Here is a 20,663-nt window from a genome sequence, read left to right as displayed (position 1 = left end):
TGTCTGACTCTGGGGTGTGGTGCTCATCTCCATTTCTAAGCCGAAGAGCCAGCGTTGTCCATAGACATCTCCAAGGTCATGTGGTCAGCATGACTGCATGGAGTGCCGTTATCTTCCCGCCAGAGCGGTACCTATTGATCTACTCACATTTGCATGTTTTCGAACTGCTAGGTTGGCAGAAGCTAGGGCTGACAGCGGAAGCTCACGCCGCTCCCTGGTACTATCCATTATTTTTAAAAAGGCATTTTAATAAACCAAAAAGCAAAGATCTGATAAAACAGAATGCCTTAAGCTTTAGGTTACAGAAAGGAAAAGCTGAACAATTTATTTTCAGAACTATATTTGGACCAGGCACACTTGGCTTCAAGTAGAATTCTATCATGAAAAGCAATAGGCGGCTTCAAGCAAATAATTCACTTTTAGTGTGATGTATCTCACAAGGTGTTTGTGACTAAATCACAAAACCACCTCACATATAAGTTCCTTTGGAAGGGCATTGACTCTATCTCCTTTTTGTCCACTAGCAAATTATTTGGTTTCTGAACAATTAAACAAAGGATATCTGACTTGCAATCCAGATGTCATTGGACTGCAACTCCCAACAGTTCAAATCAGCAGAGCCCATGATGAAGGACAAAATGAGCCAATGAGCAAGAATTCCTGGAAGCTCACAAGTTGCCTAAAGGTAAAGGTTTCCCCACGACATTAAGTCTAGTCATGTACACGTCTGGGCGATGGTGCTCATCTCCATTTCTAAGCCAATGAGCCGGCATTGTCCGTAGACGCCTCCACGGTCATCTGGCCAGAATGACTGCATGGAGCACTACTACCTTCCTGTTGGAGTGGTACCTATTGATCTACTCACATTTGCATGTTTTCGAACTACTAGGTTGGCAGAAGCTGGGGCAAACAGCGGGAACTCACCCTGCTCACCAGATTCGAACCATCAACATTTTGGTCAGCAAGTTCAACAGCTATGTGGTTTAACATGCTGCGCCATTGGGGGCACCTGCAAGTTGCCTACTTTAAGATAAAAATTGGAGCAACGCAGGAATATTTAACCTGATTGTTGAACTTTAGGAGAATGTGTCTTACAAATGACTGAAGGCAGACAAAGTCAGTACAACACATAATGATTTGGTGAGGATTCAAACACTCATCTCTGACTGTAACTTACCACTTCATCACACTAGAGAATAAATCCACTTTGAATTCGGTTTCTGCCGCCTGCAGAATTCTGAGGTTTGTAGTTTAGTGAGGCTGTTAAAAGTTTAGTGAGGCTCCCTAAACTACAAACCCCAGAATTCTGCAGGAGGCAGCAACTGGATTTAAAGTGGATTCATTCTCTAGTGTGATGAGGCCCATAATAAAGTGTTTATAGTAGCAACACATATAGTCTTTCTAACTCTCTCCATTCCCTGAGCGACCAACTGGTTACCTAGAAGGCAAGGGGCTTCACCCCCCCCCCCCGAAATTCTCATAGTGGTCCGCGAGAAGACCTTACTGGTACATTATTTAAACTGTTATGTTTATTCATATCATGATCTGATCACCATGCCCAATATATCCCATATGCATGGGGGTATTGGGGTAACGATACAAAAGGTTTGCTAGGGTCGACCCTCTGTCAGTCAGACTCAGCCCCCCCCCCGAATCAAACTCACACACAACCCCCCCCCCATCAAAATCCTGATTATGGGCCTGCACCAAGGGCATTTACATGTGTACTGCACTACCGTTATACCAATGGAAGAAAAATCAGCCCTGCTCAACATCTTCCAGAGGCTGACAGAATACCCACCCCTGGATTAAATGGATATTTTCGCAATGAATGCTCCAATAGTGTTTGTGACAATAGGACATGAATAGCATTGTAGGATGCACTAGCGAACCTTTTCCAGGCAAAATAAGTTGCTTAGCTGTGGGGTGACATTTTTAGGAACAGTGAAGGACTAAACAACAGCTTACCCAGTAGGAATTCCTATGGACTGGAAGGAGGAAGAAAGCTTATTGCCTTCCAAGGATAACCTCAAAAGTTGCCCAAATGTTCCTGAGTCATTTCTGCATCCTGCCCAGCCTGGCATACAGCATTTTCCTCTCAAGGCTTTCAGAGAACCTCCCACGAGCACTGGGGAATTTCCACATAGGATATTCAAAGAACAGATGACATTTCAACAAGACTTTAAATCAGGTCTGCACAGCCTGTGGCCCTCCAGGTCTTTTGAACTTCAGTGCCCAGATTTCCTGACCATTGGACAGGCTAGATAGGGCTTTTGGGAGCTGGAAGCCAAACACCTGGAGGGCCACAGGCTGTGAAGGCCTGCTTTGAAAGCCAGGCAATATTTGTCAGTGCCACTTTTAGGAATCCACATTGCCTCATGGCCACTTAACTGCCTTTTCCACTAGTGTGCTTATCTCTCAGAAACCTATATAAAAGGGACTCTGGATACAGGACAGTAGTTCTCAACCTGGGGTCCCTAGATGTTTTTGGCCTCCAACTCCCAGAAATCATAACAGCTGGTAAATGGCTAGGATTTCTGGGAGTTGTAGGACAAAAACATCTGGAGACCCCAGGTTGAGAACCACTGATACAGGACTTCTGTGCCTGTAGAATCAATCTCTTCCTTGCTTTGTCACTTGTGGACTTGCTATTAAACCCCACCAGCCTATGTGCTCCATACCACAGCCTTGAAAAAATCATTTTTGGGACTAGGTTCTTGTGGGTTTTTTCGGGCTATAGAGCCATGTTCTAGAGGCATTTTTCCTGACGTTTCGCCTGCATCTATGGCAAGCATCCTCAGAGGTAGTGAGGTCTTTTTGGGACTTCCAACTCTCAGGCTCTCCCCAGTCATCAAGGAAAGAAATCCCCAACCAGCAAGTCCAGGGGTCATTCTGACCGGGGAGACAATGGGAGCTGTAGTTGAAAAAAAAAGGGTAACATTTCCAAAGCTCTGTTGTTAGCGTTATCACTCATCCTGAATTACTTTCCAGACACTGCCTTCCACCTACATGTGGAAAGGGCTATTTTGACTATAGTCTGTGCAGAACAGATCCTGTGGGCAATCACTTCTCTGCCCAGCATCCTCTGGCTTTTACTCTGACTGGCAGCCTTGGGTAATCCTCTTGGGAGTCGAGAAAACTGGTATCTAACAGAACCAACAGCAGCACTAACGCTGAAATGTGGGGGGAAACGTCAGAGAAATGGAATGTGCACCAAGGTCCTCATTGAGCTCAATTTTAAAAGGAATGTCAAGGGTATCATTAGCACCAATCCTTCCCTCTCCTCCTGGAGGAACTGGAGTGCTGGGCTGTGTCCCATTTGTTTTTCATTAATTCAGTGGGGAAAATGCACAATTCATTCTCAATGAAAGAAAAAAAAAACTACAGCTTGGCTCTTTTTTATCCTTAAAAAACAAAACAAAATGGTTCCATCAATTTTCCCTGCTGTTGTTTATTTTTCCCTTAGTCAATCTAGGACAAGTAGTGAGCTGCATACATGTGGGAATTTCTAAAAATCCATCCACTCTTGTAAATAAAAATAAAAGTCAAGGAGATAAGAACACTATGTCAGTTGCTCCATTCCTAATAGAGAGGGGGCATGGAGGGGCCAAAGCGTCCTTTCCACTATCAGAAAAAAGCAAGACTTCGCTGAACTGAGTATGTCCGCAAGCACACAACTTCCTCCATGTTCTTGACAGAAATCCTTGATGGAAAAGAAACTAAATTATCAGTATAATTAAAATTGCTGAGTGCGTGATCAACTTCTGAAAAAATCCAGCACTTCTCCTATAGCAACTCAATGCTTCTGTTTTTATTTCTATGTGGAAATCTGCAATTTATTTCTATGTGGAAATCCATGCCTTACATTCCAGGTAGACAGGGCAAAATCTGTTTTGTTTACAGCAGTGTTTCTCAACCTTTCTAATGCTGTGACCCCTTAATCATAGAATCAAAGAGTTGGAAGAGACCTCATGGGCCATCCAGTTCAACTCCCTACCAAGAAGCAGGAATATTGCATTCAAATCACCCCTGACAGATGGCCATCCAGCCTCTGTTTAAAAGCTTCCAAAGAAGGAGCCTCCACCACACTCTGGGGCAGAGAGTTCCACTGCTGAACGGCTCTCACAGTCAGGAAGTTCTTCCTCATGTTCAGATGGAATCTCCTCTCTTGTAGTTTGAAGCCATTGTTCCGTGTCCTAGTCTCCAAGGAAGCAGAAAACAAGCTTACTCCCTCCTCCCTGTGGCTTTATCTCACATATTTATACATGGCTATCATATCTCCTCTCAGCCTTCTCTTCTTCAGGCTAAACATGCCCAGCTCCTTAAGCCGCTCCTCATAGGGCTTGTTCTCCAGACCCTTTATCATTTTAGTCGCCCTCCTCTGGACACATTCCAGCTTGTCAATATCTCTCTTGAATTGTGGTGCCCAAAATTGGACACAGTTTCGCATGTTGTGGTGATCCCCAACCATAAAATTATTTTCGTTGCTACTTCACAAGTGTAATTTTGCGACTGTTAGGAATCGTCATGTAAATATCTGATAGTTTCATTCACTGGATCAAATTTGGCACAAATACGCGATAATAATAATATAATAACTTTATTTTTATACCCTGCCAACCATCTCCCCAAGGGGACTCGGGTGGCTTACAAGGGACAAGCCCAAAAATTACAAATAGAACACAACCAATTAAAAACATCAGATAAAATATAAAAATGAACCCAACCAATTAAAAACATCAGATAAAATATAAAAACAATCACAATTGTAAGCGACATCAAAACAATATGGCTGAAAAAAAAGAACATAGCTGAGGTTCAGGCTCCATAAGTGCAATACATTCTGAGGGGAGTGCAAGGAAAGTGCAACGATCAAGTAAACAGGGCTGGGAATAGTGTCATCAAAAGTGTTGAAGTGAACAATAAGAGTGCTGAACTTAAAGTAGGGACTTTAAACCCAAATTTGAATACTGGTAGGGTTGGAGGGGGTTGATTTTGTTATTTGGGAGTTGAAGTTGCTGGGATTTATAGTTAACCTACAATCAAAGAGCATTCTTAACTCCACCAACGATGAAATTGAACCAAACTTGGCAGACAGAACTCCCAGGACCAACAGAAAATAATGTGTTTTCTTGTGGTCTTTGATGACCCCTCTGACACCCCCTCACGACTCCCCCAGGGGTCCCAGCCCCCAGGTTGAGAAACACTAGTCTACAGCTTGTGCAGAACAAAGTCTGTGGGCAATCACTTCCCTGCTTCATCTATAAATGCATTTCTCCAATTTCCCCAGCCTGACACACATCATAGGGAATATTTAAGAATAATTCACAGCAACTACAACTTTTTTCTTTCAACCCAACACAGCCAAAGATCAGGCATGCGTCTTTGCCTTTACCCATGGACAACAGAACAGTGGGGTAATTCGGGATAATGGCGCAAGAGTATCTTTTAAAAGCCCAGCTGTTGATAATATTATATTTAAATCCCACTTAAATGAGGCTCAAAGTGGCTCACAACACAAAGAACAATAAAAATTACAATTTAAAACTTCAAACATATAAACATTAAAACAGAATTCAATACAGATTAAAAACATATAGTTAAAATCACATGAAACCCCCTTGGAGGGCTGAGCCCACACCCCTCAAAATTATAAGGTATCAAAAACCAGAACTACTAAGAATCCATTGTATTGAAGGCCATCCCACTTGGCATTTTTAGTTGGTGGTACTGGTGGACAGCCATTGTGGTCAGTGGTTTGAATGTTGGATTAGGAAACTGGGAGACATTCCACTTGCCCTTGGAAACATTCTGGGTGACCTTGGACAAGTCACACTCTCAGCCTCAGAGGAATCATAGAATCAAAGAGTTGGAAGAGACCTCATGGGCCATCCAGTCCAACCCCATTCTGCCAAGAAGCAGGAATATTGCATTTAAATCACCCCTGACAGATGGCCATCCAGCCTCTGTTTAAAAGCTTCCAAAGAAGGAGCCTCCACCACACTCCGGGGCAGAGAGTTCCACTGCTGAACGGCTCTCACAGTCAGGAAGTTCTTCCTCATGTTCAGATGGAATCTCCTCTCTTGTAGTTTGAAGCCATTGTTCCGCGTCCTAGTCTCCAGGGAAGCAGAAAACAAGCTTCCTCCCTCCTCCCTGTGGCTTCCTCTCACATATTTATACATGGCTATCATGTCTCCTCTCAGCCTTCTCTTCTTCAGGCTAAACATGCCCAGCTCCTTAAACTGCTCCTCATAGGGCTTGTTCTCCAGACCCTTGATCATTTTAGTCACCCTCCTCTGGACACATTCCAGCTTGTCAATATCTTTCTTGAATTGTGGTGCCCAGAATTGGACACAATATTCCAGGTGTGGTCTAACCAAAGCAGAATAGAGCATGGGGAGCATGACTTCCCTAGACCTAGACACTATGCTCCTATTGATGCAGGCCAAAATCCCATTGGCTTTTTTTGCTGCCACATGACATTGTTGGCTCATGTTCCCCTTCCTCCCCACGAGGACTCCAAGATCTTTTTCACGTACGTCTCTCGAGCCAGGCTTCCTCCATTCTGTATCTTTGCATTTCGTTTTTCCTGCCTAAGTGGAGTATCTTGCAGTTGTCCCCGTTGAACTTCATTTTGTTAGTTTTGACCCATCTCTCTAATCTGTCAAGAAAGGACAATCTCCCCCTCCTCTGAACAAATTCTGCCAAGAAAGCCCTGTGATAGGTTCAACTTAGGGTCTCCATAAGTCAGAAATGACTTGAAGGCACACAACAACAATGATTAGTACTCACAATAGCCTTTGTTTTACTGTTCTGTAAAAACACACACACCGTACACAAAATTCGTAACACCCTGCCTGCTGCTCTTGAACTGCCTCAAACACTTAAAAATAGTTTTAGTGGCCCGGCCTCTTCCACCTAATGTCAAGTCAGGCTCTCCAAATACCTCTGGACCTGAGCAGCATAGTACAAGTGTCAGTTCAGTAGTCATTTGCTCAGTCTTCCAAAAGAATTTGAGGAGGTCTTGCTGGGGAGCGAGCAGCTCCTTTCGGCATGGTGTGAAGAAGCTTGGCACAGTACATTGACAGCTCTGGCTATGGAATACACAGTTTAAAAGCTTAAAGTAAACCGGACGGAAAATCTGCATGTTCCATTACCTCCAATGGAAATGTTTCTCAACATGCAGAAGGAAGTATAATAAAAGAACACAAAGCACAACCTGGTTCAATGTCTCAAGAGTATGCAAGAGAAAGCAGGGAAGACATTTCCATACCTGCTGTGAAGACAGCACATTACATGATGGGTAAAATGTTAAATGGACAGGAGGTCCTCCTGGTCAATCATAAACCAGGGTGGCAACCTGTGCTGGACGGGGTTGCACTCCCCCTGAAGTCACAGGTCCACAGTTTGGGGGTCCTCCTGGATTCTTCCCTTATGTTTGAAGCTCAGGCGTCAGTGGTGGCCAGGAGGGCCTTTGCACAATTAAGACTTGTGCGTCAACTGCGACCGTACTTCGGGAAGGCGGATCTGGCCAAGGTGGTCCACGCCTTAGTCACCTCTAGACTGGATTACTGCAATGCACTCTACGTGGGGCTGCCCTTGAAAATGGCCCGGAAATTTCAGATGATCCAATGGGTGGCAGCCAGGTTGTTAACTGGGGCACCTACAGAGAGCGGTCATCCCTCCTGTTCTAGGAGCTCCACTGGCTGCCATTCATCTACCAGACCCAATTCAAGGTTCAGGTTCTTTCCTATAAAGCCCTCAAAGGTTTGGGACCTGCCTACCTACGTGATCGCATCTCTGTATACGAACTCACATGATCCCTTCGATCTTCTGGAGAAGCCCTGCTCTCGATTCCACCAGCATCGCAGGCGCATTTGGTGGGGACGAGGGAGAGGGCCTTTTCAGTGGTAGCCCCTCGACTCTGGAACTCACTCCCTAAAGACATCAGACAGGCCCCAACCCTGGCAGTCTTCAGGAGGAGCTTGAAGACGTTGTTACAGTGTGCCTTCCCGGAATAATAAAACCCATAGCACTTTGTCCTCCAAAGCACTTTACATTTCCCTGAGTCTGCTTGTATGCCCTCCACAAACACTAGTATCACGTTTCACTTATGGCCCAGCATTATTTCCCATTTTAACTCTACATTTGGCTTTCCCACTGTTTTAATTATGTGTTGCTTTTTTAATAATGTTGTGTATTTATTGTCTATGTTTTTTAATTGCTTGTATCGATGTTTTATTGCTTTTGTTGTTGTGCTGGGCTCGGCCTCATGTAAGCCGCACCGAGTCCCTTGGGGAGATGGTAGCGGGGTACAAATAAAGATAAAGATAATAATAATAATAATAATAATAATAATAATAATAATAATAATAATAATATCATACCTTTGTATGGTTCAGTTTTATTGGAATACTATGTATGCTATGCTCCTGATTTTTAAAAGAATTAAATCAAAGAGCAGAAAAAGATAAAGAATGAGACAACCAAAATGTCTAAAGCATTGGAAGTTATTTGAAGTTGGAAGCGGGGAGGAGATGAAAATAACCAAGGGGGAATAGGAATAGAGGAGAAGGCTGTAAAATTATGCATGGTTGGAAGAGAATGTATACAGAAAAATATCCTCCTGTTATATAATAAAACTCAAGGCCACCCAGTGAAACTGGATAGCAGCCGATTCAAGAGAGGAAAACTGATTTTTCTTAAAATAGTGCATTCCCTGCCACAAGACAGGGATGGCCCCAATAGGTTTTATTTGGAAGCTGTGACTAGAGCACTCCATGAAGTTTCTTTTTCCTTTAAATGCAACTGGTGAGTTGGGTAGGGGGAGGGATCAGAATTAAAATTGTTGTGCTGCCACATGAACAATGTAATGGCCATGAACCACACAGCCCCTCCTAAAACTGGCATTAATTATGGAGGGGAAAACTTGAGGGACAATTTATGAGGACAAATCCAAGTACAGAAATTCCATGTAGCATGGTTCTTGCAGTTGCCATGTTGATTGTGAGATATATAGTGCAATAAAGGTAATTTTTCTAGCATATAACCGAGAACAATTGGCAGAGGACAGGTCCTATCAATGCCTATTTTGCACATAATAGATTAAACTTCATGTTCAGAGGCAATATTAATCTGTATATCAGTTGCTACAGATGAAGAAGATAATTGTTGGTTTCATATTATTCTGTACACTTCCCATGAGTTTCAACATTATTATTACCATTTTATGGGACCATGTACTCCTCTCAAATATGTTTTTCATTACGCAGAATTATTAACCCTACAGGTTGCATCTTTCTTATCTGGAAATCAAAGATATTCCAAAAATGGAAACTTTTTGTTAACAATTGCCCACTTCTGCCTTTGGGGAAAGGGGGCTAGTCACACATCCTGTGCCGGTGAACTTTTCCTCAAGGAGCCCTTCTCTCCCCACCCCTCACAATTAGATTTCCGGAAATAGTGAGGCCTTGGCTGTGTCACTAACCCTCCTTCCTCCCCCATTTCTCATTCACTTTTTTTTTTGTTGTGTCAGGAGCAACTTGAGAAACTGCAAGTCGCTTCTGTTGTGAGAGAATTGGCCATCTGCAAGGACATTGCCCAGGGGACGCCCAGATTATTTGATGTTTTATCATCCTTGTGGGAGGCTTCTCTCATGTCCCCACATGAGGAGCAGGAGCTGATAGAGGGAGCTCATCCACCTCTCCCCGGATTTGAACCTGCGACCTGTCGGTCTTTAGTCCTGCTGGCACAGGGGTTTAACCCACTGCGCCACTGGGGGCTCCATTCTCATTCACTGTGAATCTATAAATACAGGTATTCCAAAAAGAAATCCCCCCAAATCCAAAATCTGATATACACCTGGTCAAATGAGGGAGGCTCAAACTATGTTATTTCATATGTTTATATTCTCCCTATAAGAGCTGTAAAGCTCTCTGAAGTTGGTTTACTCAGTATAGTTACACCATTCATAATGAAACATAATATTTACATAGCATGAAGATCCTAAAAATAATTTTCTAAACATTTATTTACCAGCTTTTGATAATTTCTGCAGAATATTATAACCCCACTTGGATAACAAGAGTCAACACCATTGTACCTATTAAACATGAACAACAACAAAATTGTTGTTCATGTTTAATAGGTCCCATTTTGGATTCCAAAACACAATACTTAGGAGGTATCTGGAATTAGATACCATAACAAGCTATGTAAGATGCACCTGAAGCAAACATTTCTTGAGAACATTTCCTACAAAATCAAAATTTAAACCAAGGAGAATTAACTACAAATTCTTTAATTCTCACTTCTTAGGCTATCTGAATCATTTTTACATTCCCAGAAAGGCATGGTTTCATATCCCATGAAAGCAACCATGCTAAGAGTGTGACGAAGAAATCCCAAAGGCAAGACCATGGGAGATGGTATGGTTTTGAGGAACACTGTCTGCAATATCTGTACTGGTTTCACACAAGAACAGAACTCTCAATTAGTCCTCAACATCACAGGTAGAACTCCAGACCCCTCACCATCGTCACTACCAGTTAACCTGTTAAGTTTGGATTCCTCTACGGAACATGAGTAAAACAACAACAACACAACAACTGCACAGTTTTAAAGTTCTCTTTTCATAGAAGGAATGGGGATCACATACTCTCTAGATGTTACTGAATTGCATCTCCTATTTTTGCCCACCACTGGCCTTGCTGGTGAAGGCAGTCAGGAGTTACATCTGGAGGTCCACATGATCCACACAGCCTCTTAAGCCCACCAGTGCCTTGGGTGGATTTTGCAAAACTGTAACATATAAAAGGAGCCAAAAAAGATGTTCTGTGTAACTGACTTCCTTCACAAAAAAATGTCAAGGTAAGCTTCCATTGTTGTTGTTCACTCGTTCAGTCGTCTCCGACTCTTCGTGACCTCATGGACCAGCCCACGCCAGAGCTCCCTGTCGGCCGTTACCACCCCCAGCTCCCTCAAGGTCAGTCCAGTCACTTCAAGGATGCCATCCATCCATCTTGCCCTTGGTCAGCCCCTCTTCCTTTTGCCTTCCACTTTCCCCAGCATAATTGTCTTCTCTAGGCTTTCCTGTCTCCTCATGATGTGGCCAAAGTACTTCAACTTTGTCTCTAGTATCTTTCCCTCCAGTGAGCAGTCGGGCTTTATTTCCTGGAGGATGGACTGGTTGGATCTTCTTGCAGTCCAAGGCACTCTCAGCACTTTCCTCCAACACCACAGCTCAAAAGCATCGATCTTCCTTCGCTCGGCCTTCCCTAAGGTCCAGCTCTCACATCCGTAGGTTACTACAGGGAATACCATGGCTTTGACTAGGCGGATCTTTGTTGCCGTCTGATGTCTCTACTCTTCACTATTTTATCGAGACTGGACATTGCTCTCCTCCCAAGAAGTAAGCGTCTTCTGATTTCCTGGCTACAGCTTCCATAGGGACACTTAAAATGGAAACAACTGGACCACACTTGTGGGACTTTTTACAAGCACTAGATATTAAGTGGATGTTGGCTATGAGAAGGATCTTTGCATTGCAATTATCAACATTTGAGAAAATAATGTATGGGACATTTATGCAGCATGTCTGAGGCCCAATCTACAGTGTCATATAATGCAGTTTTAACTGCATCACAATGGTCAATGTAGACTCATATAATGCAGACTGGACTACATTGAACTGGATTACATGAGTCAGCACTGCCATATAATCCAGTTCAATGCAGTTAGTCTGTACTGTGAAACTGGATTATATGGCAACCTAAGAGAATACTATCAGCAATTAGTGATCAAGATATACTTAACGATGAAATGCATTACCAGAAATCTCTCTTCTTTTTCCAGCCATCGTTGGTCTTCTTCCATTTCTTGTTGCTGTCGTATCAATCTCTCCTCCATTAGATGTGCTGGTAGGACTTGCCCCATTCCTCGCAGATCCATACTGCCAGGCTCCTATCAGACCGAGAACAGTGAGGAGGAAAGAACAGAAAGAAATTCTAAAATAGAAATACGTCTTACATTTTTGTTAGCATAAATGCTGTCAACATATGCTCTGATTTTTCCCCTCAGAGATGAATCCTTTTCAATATAGATTTAATATAAAAGTCCTTTTCTGAAATAATTTTAATTAAAGTACTGATTAACACAGTTTGAAACTACCTTGTTAAACATGATATAAACTAATTCATTTATTCTAATGATGGGGGAACTCGAATTTCAGGAATCAACCCAGTCATGGCAGAGGTATCTACCTTATCCAATTCCTTGTTATTTCAAGAGTAATAACAACTAAAATTTTGCATAATAAAAAGTAATATCATTTTCTTCATCTAATATATGAAGGGAGCTGGAAAAGTTGCCACAAAGCCATCAGAAAAGAGAGGAACACATTTTTAGAATGTTACTTGAAGAGGACCAAGAGAAGGTATAAAAAAAACTCTCCATACAATTGAAAGCCACTGATGCTTGGAGCCTTATTCCAAGCATCTCTTGTTAATAACGTTACTACTATTACTATTTGGACCCAAGTCTACGATCCATAGTTCTTCAGATGTCAAGAAAAACACAAAAGTTTGAGTCTCACTCTAATTGCCCCAGTAAAATCCTCACGTTGCCAACGCTTGAGCAAAGAAATGGGCAAAATCAGCAGCACAGAGACAAGAGGAAAGAAGAGGAGGGCTTTCTGGCATTTCTCAGAATCAACATTTATCAGACACAACAATATTGCAACCTGTGGGCTCTTTTTTGGCCATATATTAATAGAATATGGGAACATTGCTAAAATGGTACAAATCACAGAAATCCATCTAGGTTCCCAGCAACATTACAAATAATGTTGGCTTTGCTTAACTTTTGATAATTATGCCTGACAACCAGGAACAATCTATAGTGAAATAAAACAGAATTTGGAGAGTGATTTAAAAATAATGTCTTCGTATTGTCGAAGGCTTTCATGGCCAGAATCAGTGGGTTGTTGTAGGTTTTTCCAGGCTATATGACCATGCTCTAGAGGCATTTTCTCCTGACGTTTCGCCTGCATCTATGGCAAGCATCCTCACTACCTCTGAGGATACTTGCCATAGATGCAGGCGAAACGTCAGGAAAAAATGCCTCTAGAACACGTCCATATAGCCCGGAAAAACCTACAACAACCCAATAATGTCTTCACTTGAAATTCAGAATGCTACTATAATCCCTGCAGTGCTCACTTTAAATAAGAAAGGTTTTATTCCTTAGCAGCTACTGGACGTTTTGCATATCCAAACATTCTCCCCCTCTCTTGGTCATATTTTAATAGACTTTTTTGGCTCAAAGTTTAGCCTCCTTAAGTATAAAGGAATCAACAGGGTTGGAGCAAAAACTGTTGGGAGGAACAGGAGCCTTAACTACTAGCTTATCTTTAAAAGAAAGCAGATCTGCAAATTGCTTTGTAGCTCCTTGCCAAAGGACAGTTTGACACTGAAACAGGGTTCAATCTCCTCTCAGCATGCGTAAGATCTATCTAGGCTTTGTGGTCATCTGGACAGGGCCTCTCAGCTGCAGCAGTGGATTACGTTTTCGTTGTCCTGAAAATCTCTGGGAACACTACAAAGATTATTTATAACTAGCTGTCTCCTGCCACGCGTTGCTGTGGCCCAGTCTGTGTATATGTGTTGTGTGTGTGTGTTTATGTGTGTGTGTATATTTGTGTATATGTGTATATATGTGTGTTTGCATATATGTGGTTTTGTGCATGCGTTGTAATGTATTTTTATTTTTTTGCTTTTTAAGTCTCTTCTGCTGTGTTTTTCAGTGTTTTTATGAGTGATGGTCACTCGTTGGCCTGATAGGTGTATTGTGTCCAAATTTGGTGTTAATTCCTCCAGTGGTTTTTGAGTTATGTTAATCCCACAAACGAACATTACATTTTTATTTATATAGATGTAGTTTGGTTCAGAAATATCTTTGACCTGGTTTCATCACACACACAAGTCCCCTTCAGGCATTCATAATGAATAATTCAAGGAGCCTGGTTGTGCTGATACCGGAGGAACAGAAATAATGTTTGGAGGTGGTCTTTGACTGCAATGTTATTATGGATCACGTACAGGAAACTGATTGATTGATTCAGAAGCTACAATTCCATGCAAGACAGATAGGGAAAAGGTGAAATGCTTTGGCCATTTTATGTTGCGACATATCCACCAAAAAGGAAGGAGGAATATTTATTTGTTTGTTTCATTTGTTTTCTGTCATTCTCCCTATCCAAGGTGACTTACTGTGCTGGTACAGCTGTACCAGGAGCTCCAACTTTATTTTCTTTCTGTTATCTGTTTGCAGTTATAGGGCAGGCCTCCTGTCCATCATAATTAAGCTTTGGTTTCATCCCTTGTTCAGGGCTCTGGGAGGAAAGGAGCAATTTTTTGGGCAGTCTCACACAAGGAAGCTAGACTATAGGACGTAGACCAGCTCGTCCCGTAGAAAAGCTTCTTTTCTCAAGACTATCCAGGGAAAAAGAGCTTCCAGGGAAAAGGTCCCAAGGCTCTGGCTGAGAGCTCACAGCCTCTCAGCCTCAAAGCAATCAGAGGGAAAACAGCCCTGAAGTTTCAAAGAACTCTCTTTGTCCACCAAACTCCAGCTGGAGTCCACCGAACTCCAGTTGAAATATCTTCAAGCCTTGGCTGGTAGGTCTACTCGATACCCAGACGCATTTGGAATTGGTAGTAGGTCCCACACCGATGAGGCATAGATAGTAAACAGCCTGGGAGAGGTTAAAAAGAGTTTTTCCTACAGAGAAGGTTCAGTTAATCAAAGTCAGGTACCAGCCCATGGAGGACTAGATTAAGAAAGTCTTGAAGTGTTGTTTGAACCATTGAAGATTTGTTGTTTGTTCCATAATAAAGACTTTGTTGTATCATTAAAGACTCTAAAGACCATCATTTCAGAAAAATCCCTGAGAACCTCTCTTTGAGGTGCCCCTGGCTTCCCGCTGGGCTTAAAGTATACGTCCTATAGAAAAGTACAGCTGTTATAGGCCCAGCGCGCGACAGAACACTTACACATGCACACATACACAAATATAAAAACAAGGTACAGCTTAAAGGGGAATTACGTTAATAAGGACAAGGTTAATACAATACATTAAAATATATCAAAACAGATAAAAGCACACTAAATGCTCATTTGTATTATTGTGCTGAAACTGTAGATGCCCCACCCTTTTCATAGGACTATCATTGACTGTGAATACTAGTATTATCACCTGTGCTTCATACAGTAGATATATTAAAGGGAATGACAAGCTAGCAACCTTGAATAGTCTCATCTATGTGTATAAAAGCCCTGCCCAGGATTCCTCCTTAAGATATATAAGCGTTTAGGAATGTGTGCCTCTTTTCATGTGTATGTATTTGCTATGGAGTATACTAGTGTTCCTGTGGTAAATACACTGCTGTATAAAACTAGGTGCCACTATGAAGTCAAATCTGATGCAATGCAAAGAAAGAGAGGCTGAAGCAAGTGTTTGAGTGCCCTGGGAAAAATAATGGAGGTGGGGGGGGGGGGGGAATATAAAGGACTTTCTTTGTAAACAACAGGCTTAGAAATCCAGCAATTTGATGTAGGCAATTCCAGTAGGCAATTCCATGTACCCTAAAAATACTGATGTAACATTTTTCCACCATAAATGTTGTTCTGAAATAAATTCTGTGTAATTTTTTGTCTGGAAAATGTTGCAACTGAATTGAAAATCCAGCTTAATCTGAGTTGTCTCTTGGAAGAGATGGTCATTCAGTGTGACTACACCATTTTTCCATGTGTATTTATTTCTCTGTGGGTGTAGATTTAAACTCTGTAACAGAATAATATAGTAACTTGGAAGATGGATGGGGGGAGTGTTTCCCTGTTTGTTCTCCTGGATTTGACAACAGCGTCTCATACCATCTATCATGGTATCCTTTTGGGTGATTTGAGGGTGATATGGGGCTTTCTCTATAGCACATGTATCAAATGCAAGGCCTGAGGAATGAATCTGTCTCGCTGCAATATTTGATGTGGCCCACCAGGTTTTCAATGCCAAAGTAACATAGTTACATTTATACAGTCTTACAATTACAAAAAGCCCTTTGAAGGCAACCAAGAGGGGGATGTGGCCCTTGGTAAAAATGAATTCGATACTCCTGCTCTATAGAAACCCCACAATTACAGAATTTCCTACCAAAACAAGTATTCTGAATTAACAGAGGGCAGCTAAACAATGTCTTATTTTTTTAATCGCTCTTTTTCATTGTTTTAAAATGATATTTCAATTTTTAAAGTATTTTTATGTTTTTACATGATTTCAGGAGACTTTGTGGGATGGGGGGGGGGGGAAGGTAATATAGAAATGCCATAAATCCATCCATCCATACACATTAAGAACACTTCTATTAATATATTTTTTCTAATTAATAATACTTATGTAAAAGTGTCAAACTGTCATGACAAACTGTCACTGAAGAAAGAACAAAAGGGCAGGGAGGAGGAATGAAAAAGAGGGAGAAAATTGGCTAGAAAACAAGAGTTTTCATCTGGCATGAACACATCAGATGGAAGACAGGATTATTTTCACCACTATCTCCAATTTTCTAGGTATTAGAGCAGAAATTACCTCCACGTTTGGTTGCCACATGGATATTTCTTGAGGCCGATGATTCCAGGAATCTGTCTGATCCAAGAGGGAGGCCTGTCCCGGATAAATGCTTCCAGCCATAGGTGGAATTCCATGGGAAGCGGGATAGCCTGAGACCTACCAGAAATATTGAGAAATGCTTAAACAATAAACAGACCACTCCACATTTTATGAGGGCTGTAACCTTAAAACAAAAGGAATGAGGTGTAAGAAGCCAGGTTTTCTCACTCAATTATACCCTTAAATGCAGTCTAAAAATACCGGAGCCCCCGGTGGCGCAGTGGGTTAAACCCCTGTGCCAGCAGGACTGAAGTCCGACAGGTCACAGGTTCAAATCCGGGGAGAGGCGGAAGAGTTCCCTCTATCAGCTCCAGCTCCTCAAGCGGGGACATGAGAGAAGCCTCCCACAAGGATGATAACATCAAAAATAATCTGGGCGTCCCCTGGGCAACGTCCTTGCAGACGGCCAATTCTCTCATACCAGAAGCGACTTGCAGTCCTTACACGACAAAAAAAAAGTCTAAGAGCTAACACTAGGGCTAACACTAGATACCATACTAAAACAAACGTGTTTAATACCTTCTTATTGAATAAGGACATACCAAAACATTTGACTTGTGGATGTTGCCTCAGGACATAGTGCTTCTCTGCCACTATCATTAGGATGGGGCAAGCAGCCTCGTCCTTATGCCAGGAGGACAACCTGTGGGTGACCCGGGCTCTGCCCCATCTCCTCCTGGCCCCACCCTTTCCCAGGACCACACCCTCCCAGGCCCGTCCCACCCAGCACATTCCTGGCCAGGCCCACAATGTGACCCCATGGCAAAAAAAGTTTGCTCATGCCTGTTCTACATTCTCATTCTGCTGCAAACACAAAGGCTTCATCATAATTATTTAACACAGCATCATTCCAAGGTCATTTATATTCTATACTCCAATGATCACAAAGTGTGTGTGTGTGTGTGCGCGCGCGCATGCATGCATGTGTGTGTATATATATGTATATGTATGTATGTATGTATGTATGTGTAATATATATCTGTATAACTTGAGTATCCTTAATCCAAAATGCCTGGGATCATAAATGTTTTGGATTTCAGGGTTTTTTTTCAGCTTTTAGAATACTTGTAGTAGAAAATATAATGAGATCTCCTAAATCTAAACACAGCATTCATATATATTTCATCTATATATACTTTATATATACACCCTGAAGGAAATTTTACACACAATATTTTTAAATGATTTAGTGAATAAAACAGCTTTTTCCACTAAATCCTCAAAAAGCAAAGGTGTCACTTTTTCAGACTCTCATGTGACCAATTCTGATTTTTTGATAATTCTGGATTTTGGAATTCTGTATGAAGGATGCTCATCTCGTACTATTTTAAAAATTTACTCACATCAGATTCTATGTTAGCAGAATCTGAATCTTTTTACAATTTTTCTATTATACCCAAGGATTTGTTTCTATGACAAAAAGCTGTTTTGAGTCTCCTTCAGGAGAGGATAAAGCAGGGTATAAATAAATATAACATTATTATGAATAATAATAATATGATCAACAGCTTTTTTTCTCCCAAGTTTTGTTCAGGGTCTGGGAATCAGTCAGAAATAATAACTATTGATGGCAATAACAGCAGTGCTAAAAACGAAGAAGATCTAAATTCTTTCAAAATTACTCTTTTTCAAAAGTGTATGTTATTCAAGCAACAGAATAAAAGCAGTACCTGGTAATGATTCGGCTGTACCATGTGCTGTGGACTGGGATAAAATCCTTCACTAGATCTTGGACTGGGATAGCCAGGTCTGCTGGGCTAGAAATACATTGGAGAGAAACCATTTTCTTTAGAAAACACAACTAGAGTTCACAACAAAATGAAGCAAGAACACGAACAGCTAAGAAAAAGAAGTGTCCTTTATTTATGCATTTGGTCACACATTCCATCCTAACAGGCCCAGGGTATCAAATTTAACTTCACACGAAATAAGAACTGATCAAGCACAAACTTTTCAATTAGATGTTAACTTCTGGTATGAGGGATACAAGCTGTTGTCACATTTTTAGATTGCTCCGCTGATTTCTATGGATAGTTCTCAAATATGTCTCTGGGGACATCTAAAAATAACATCTCAATGTGAACCACAATGTGAGTAGACTACGAAAAGTTTCCTTCTATTTTATCTCTTGGTTATTCTTCCTCTACGATTCCATTGCGGCCACTCCATGTTATCTTCTTTCCCAGCCATACATCTCTCCTCTCCCCACTAACTCAATCTTTCAACATTTCATATCATTATGGCCTGTGCTGCTCATTCCCCAGCCAAGAGGCTTTTTAATGTTCTTGCTAAATTATTTTTCTTTTCCCAGAAATTTTGGGATCCTCTCCTCATTTGACAATCTTCTCTTTTGTGCACGTACTCAAGGTAGTTTGGCCATTCTTCTTCTCAAACATAAATCAACAGCACCAGGTATTTGTTGAAGGTCTCCCACCCTGGTACGAACCAGACTGCCTAGTTTACAAGATCAGATGAGATCTGATGTCTTTAGAGAACCTGTTAAATAATCTCAAATTATCAAAGCAGAGGAAAACAATGTGTTTTAGAACAGGGCTTATTAATTCAGGTTCTGCTTTTTAACTATTTAACATTTGGAGCTTCCTATGCTACTGATTCATTTAGTCTACTTAATGAGCCCCCAGTGGCGCAGTGTGTTAAACCCCTGTGCCGGCAGGACTGAAGACCGACAGGTCGCAGGTTCAAATCTGAGGAGAGTGTGGATGAGTTCCCTCTATCAGCTCCAGCTCCCCATGTGGGGACATGAGAGAAGCCTCTCACAAGGATGGTAACAAATCAAAACATCCGGGCGTCCCCTAGGCAACGTCCTTGCAGACGGCCAATTCTCTCACACCAGAAGCGACTTGCAGTTTGGTCTACTGATGTCTATTGTTAGGTGTAGCAATGACACAAAGCCTCAAGCAAAGGTCTTTCTCAGCCCAGTTATGTAAAATATTTTCCCACTGGGGATGACTCAGGTTGAATCCTGGATCTAGTGCCATGTTCCAGCCCTTGCCAGTCCACCTGCAGCTATCTTGAGGCTAGCAGGTCACTCACATTTTGTCCAGTGTAAGTATTCATTACATATAGACTGGCTTGTGCAACAGTAAGCAAGTTATCATGTAAAGAAGATTCCTGTACTTTTAAGTATTTGCCATTCATATATCAGGGATCACTATACGGGACTAATACTCCTGTTTACCAATGCATTGATTACAGACTCCCCCTAAATGTTTTGGATTTTAGATCCCACAGTCTCCAGACAACAGGGCCAATGATTAAGAACTTTGTGAGCTGAAATCAAAAAAATCTGTAGGACCAAAAAGAACCACTATCCTAACCTATGAATAAGCCATTGATAAACAAAAACAGCAAGTAAATTAAAGAACGGTGTCATGGAAACTCACTGGGAGAGCTTGCCACTTTGAGCCCCATTTTAAAGGAAAGCAGATTACAAATAAACAAACAAACAAACAATAACAATCAAGTAAGTAAAATCTTGCTAAGAAAACGCTGTGGTAATTTTGTTTCGGTCTTGCGATAAATTATAAGTGATGTGAAGGCATGTAACAACAACAACAACAACAACAACAACAACAAGAGACAGCTAGATGTTGTTAGCCACATGGTTATAATACATAAAAGTTTCCCCCTTAACTTTATAAGAAAATGTAAAAGGACTAAGAGAAAAAAAATAGAGCTTTGCAGCACTCCATAGGAAAGGCAGTAGCTAATCGCATCTCCCTCTACAATCCACCTCAGAGTTTAAGATCGTCAAGGGAGGCCCTGCTCTCGATCCTGCCTCCCTCGCAAGCGTGATTGGCAGGATGAGAGACAGGGCCTTCTCGGTGGTGGCCTCACGTCTGTGAAACACACTCCCCAGTGACATTAAGTTGGCTCCATCTCTCCTCTCCTTTACAAAAAAGCTCAAATCATGGCTTTGGGACCA

The 20,663-nt window shown here is 41.7% G+C and overlaps 1 protein-coding gene across 17 annotated transcripts in view; it reads right to left on the bottom strand.

Annotated features, from left to right (window-relative positions):
• The window catches only part of PTK2 (protein tyrosine kinase 2), a 261,253-nt gene that overhangs the window by 23,579 nt on the left and 217,011 nt on the right, over positions 1 to 20,663 (bottom strand). For all 17 annotated transcript variants that reach the window (XM_060775934.2, XM_067467264.1, XM_067467263.1 and 14 more), the window contains 3 exons: positions 18,388 to 18,474; positions 16,637 to 16,774; positions 11,830 to 11,961 (listed from right to left, as the gene is read on the bottom strand). In XM_060775934.2, the coding sequence (XP_060631917.2) occupies positions 11,830 to 11,961; positions 16,637 to 16,774; positions 18,388 to 18,474 (357 nt within the window). The remainder of the gene's footprint in view (positions 1 to 11,829; positions 11,962 to 16,636; positions 16,775 to 18,387; positions 18,475 to 20,663) is intronic.

This window comes from Anolis sagrei, chromosome 4 (assembly GCF_037176765.1).
Source record: "Anolis sagrei isolate rAnoSag1 chromosome 4, rAnoSag1.mat, whole genome shotgun sequence".
NCBI lineage: Eukaryota > Metazoa > Chordata > Lepidosauria > Squamata > Dactyloidae > Anolis > Anolis sagrei.
The sequence above is the reverse complement of the archived record's forward strand: the minus strand, read 5'-3'. Positions and strand labels throughout refer to the sequence as shown.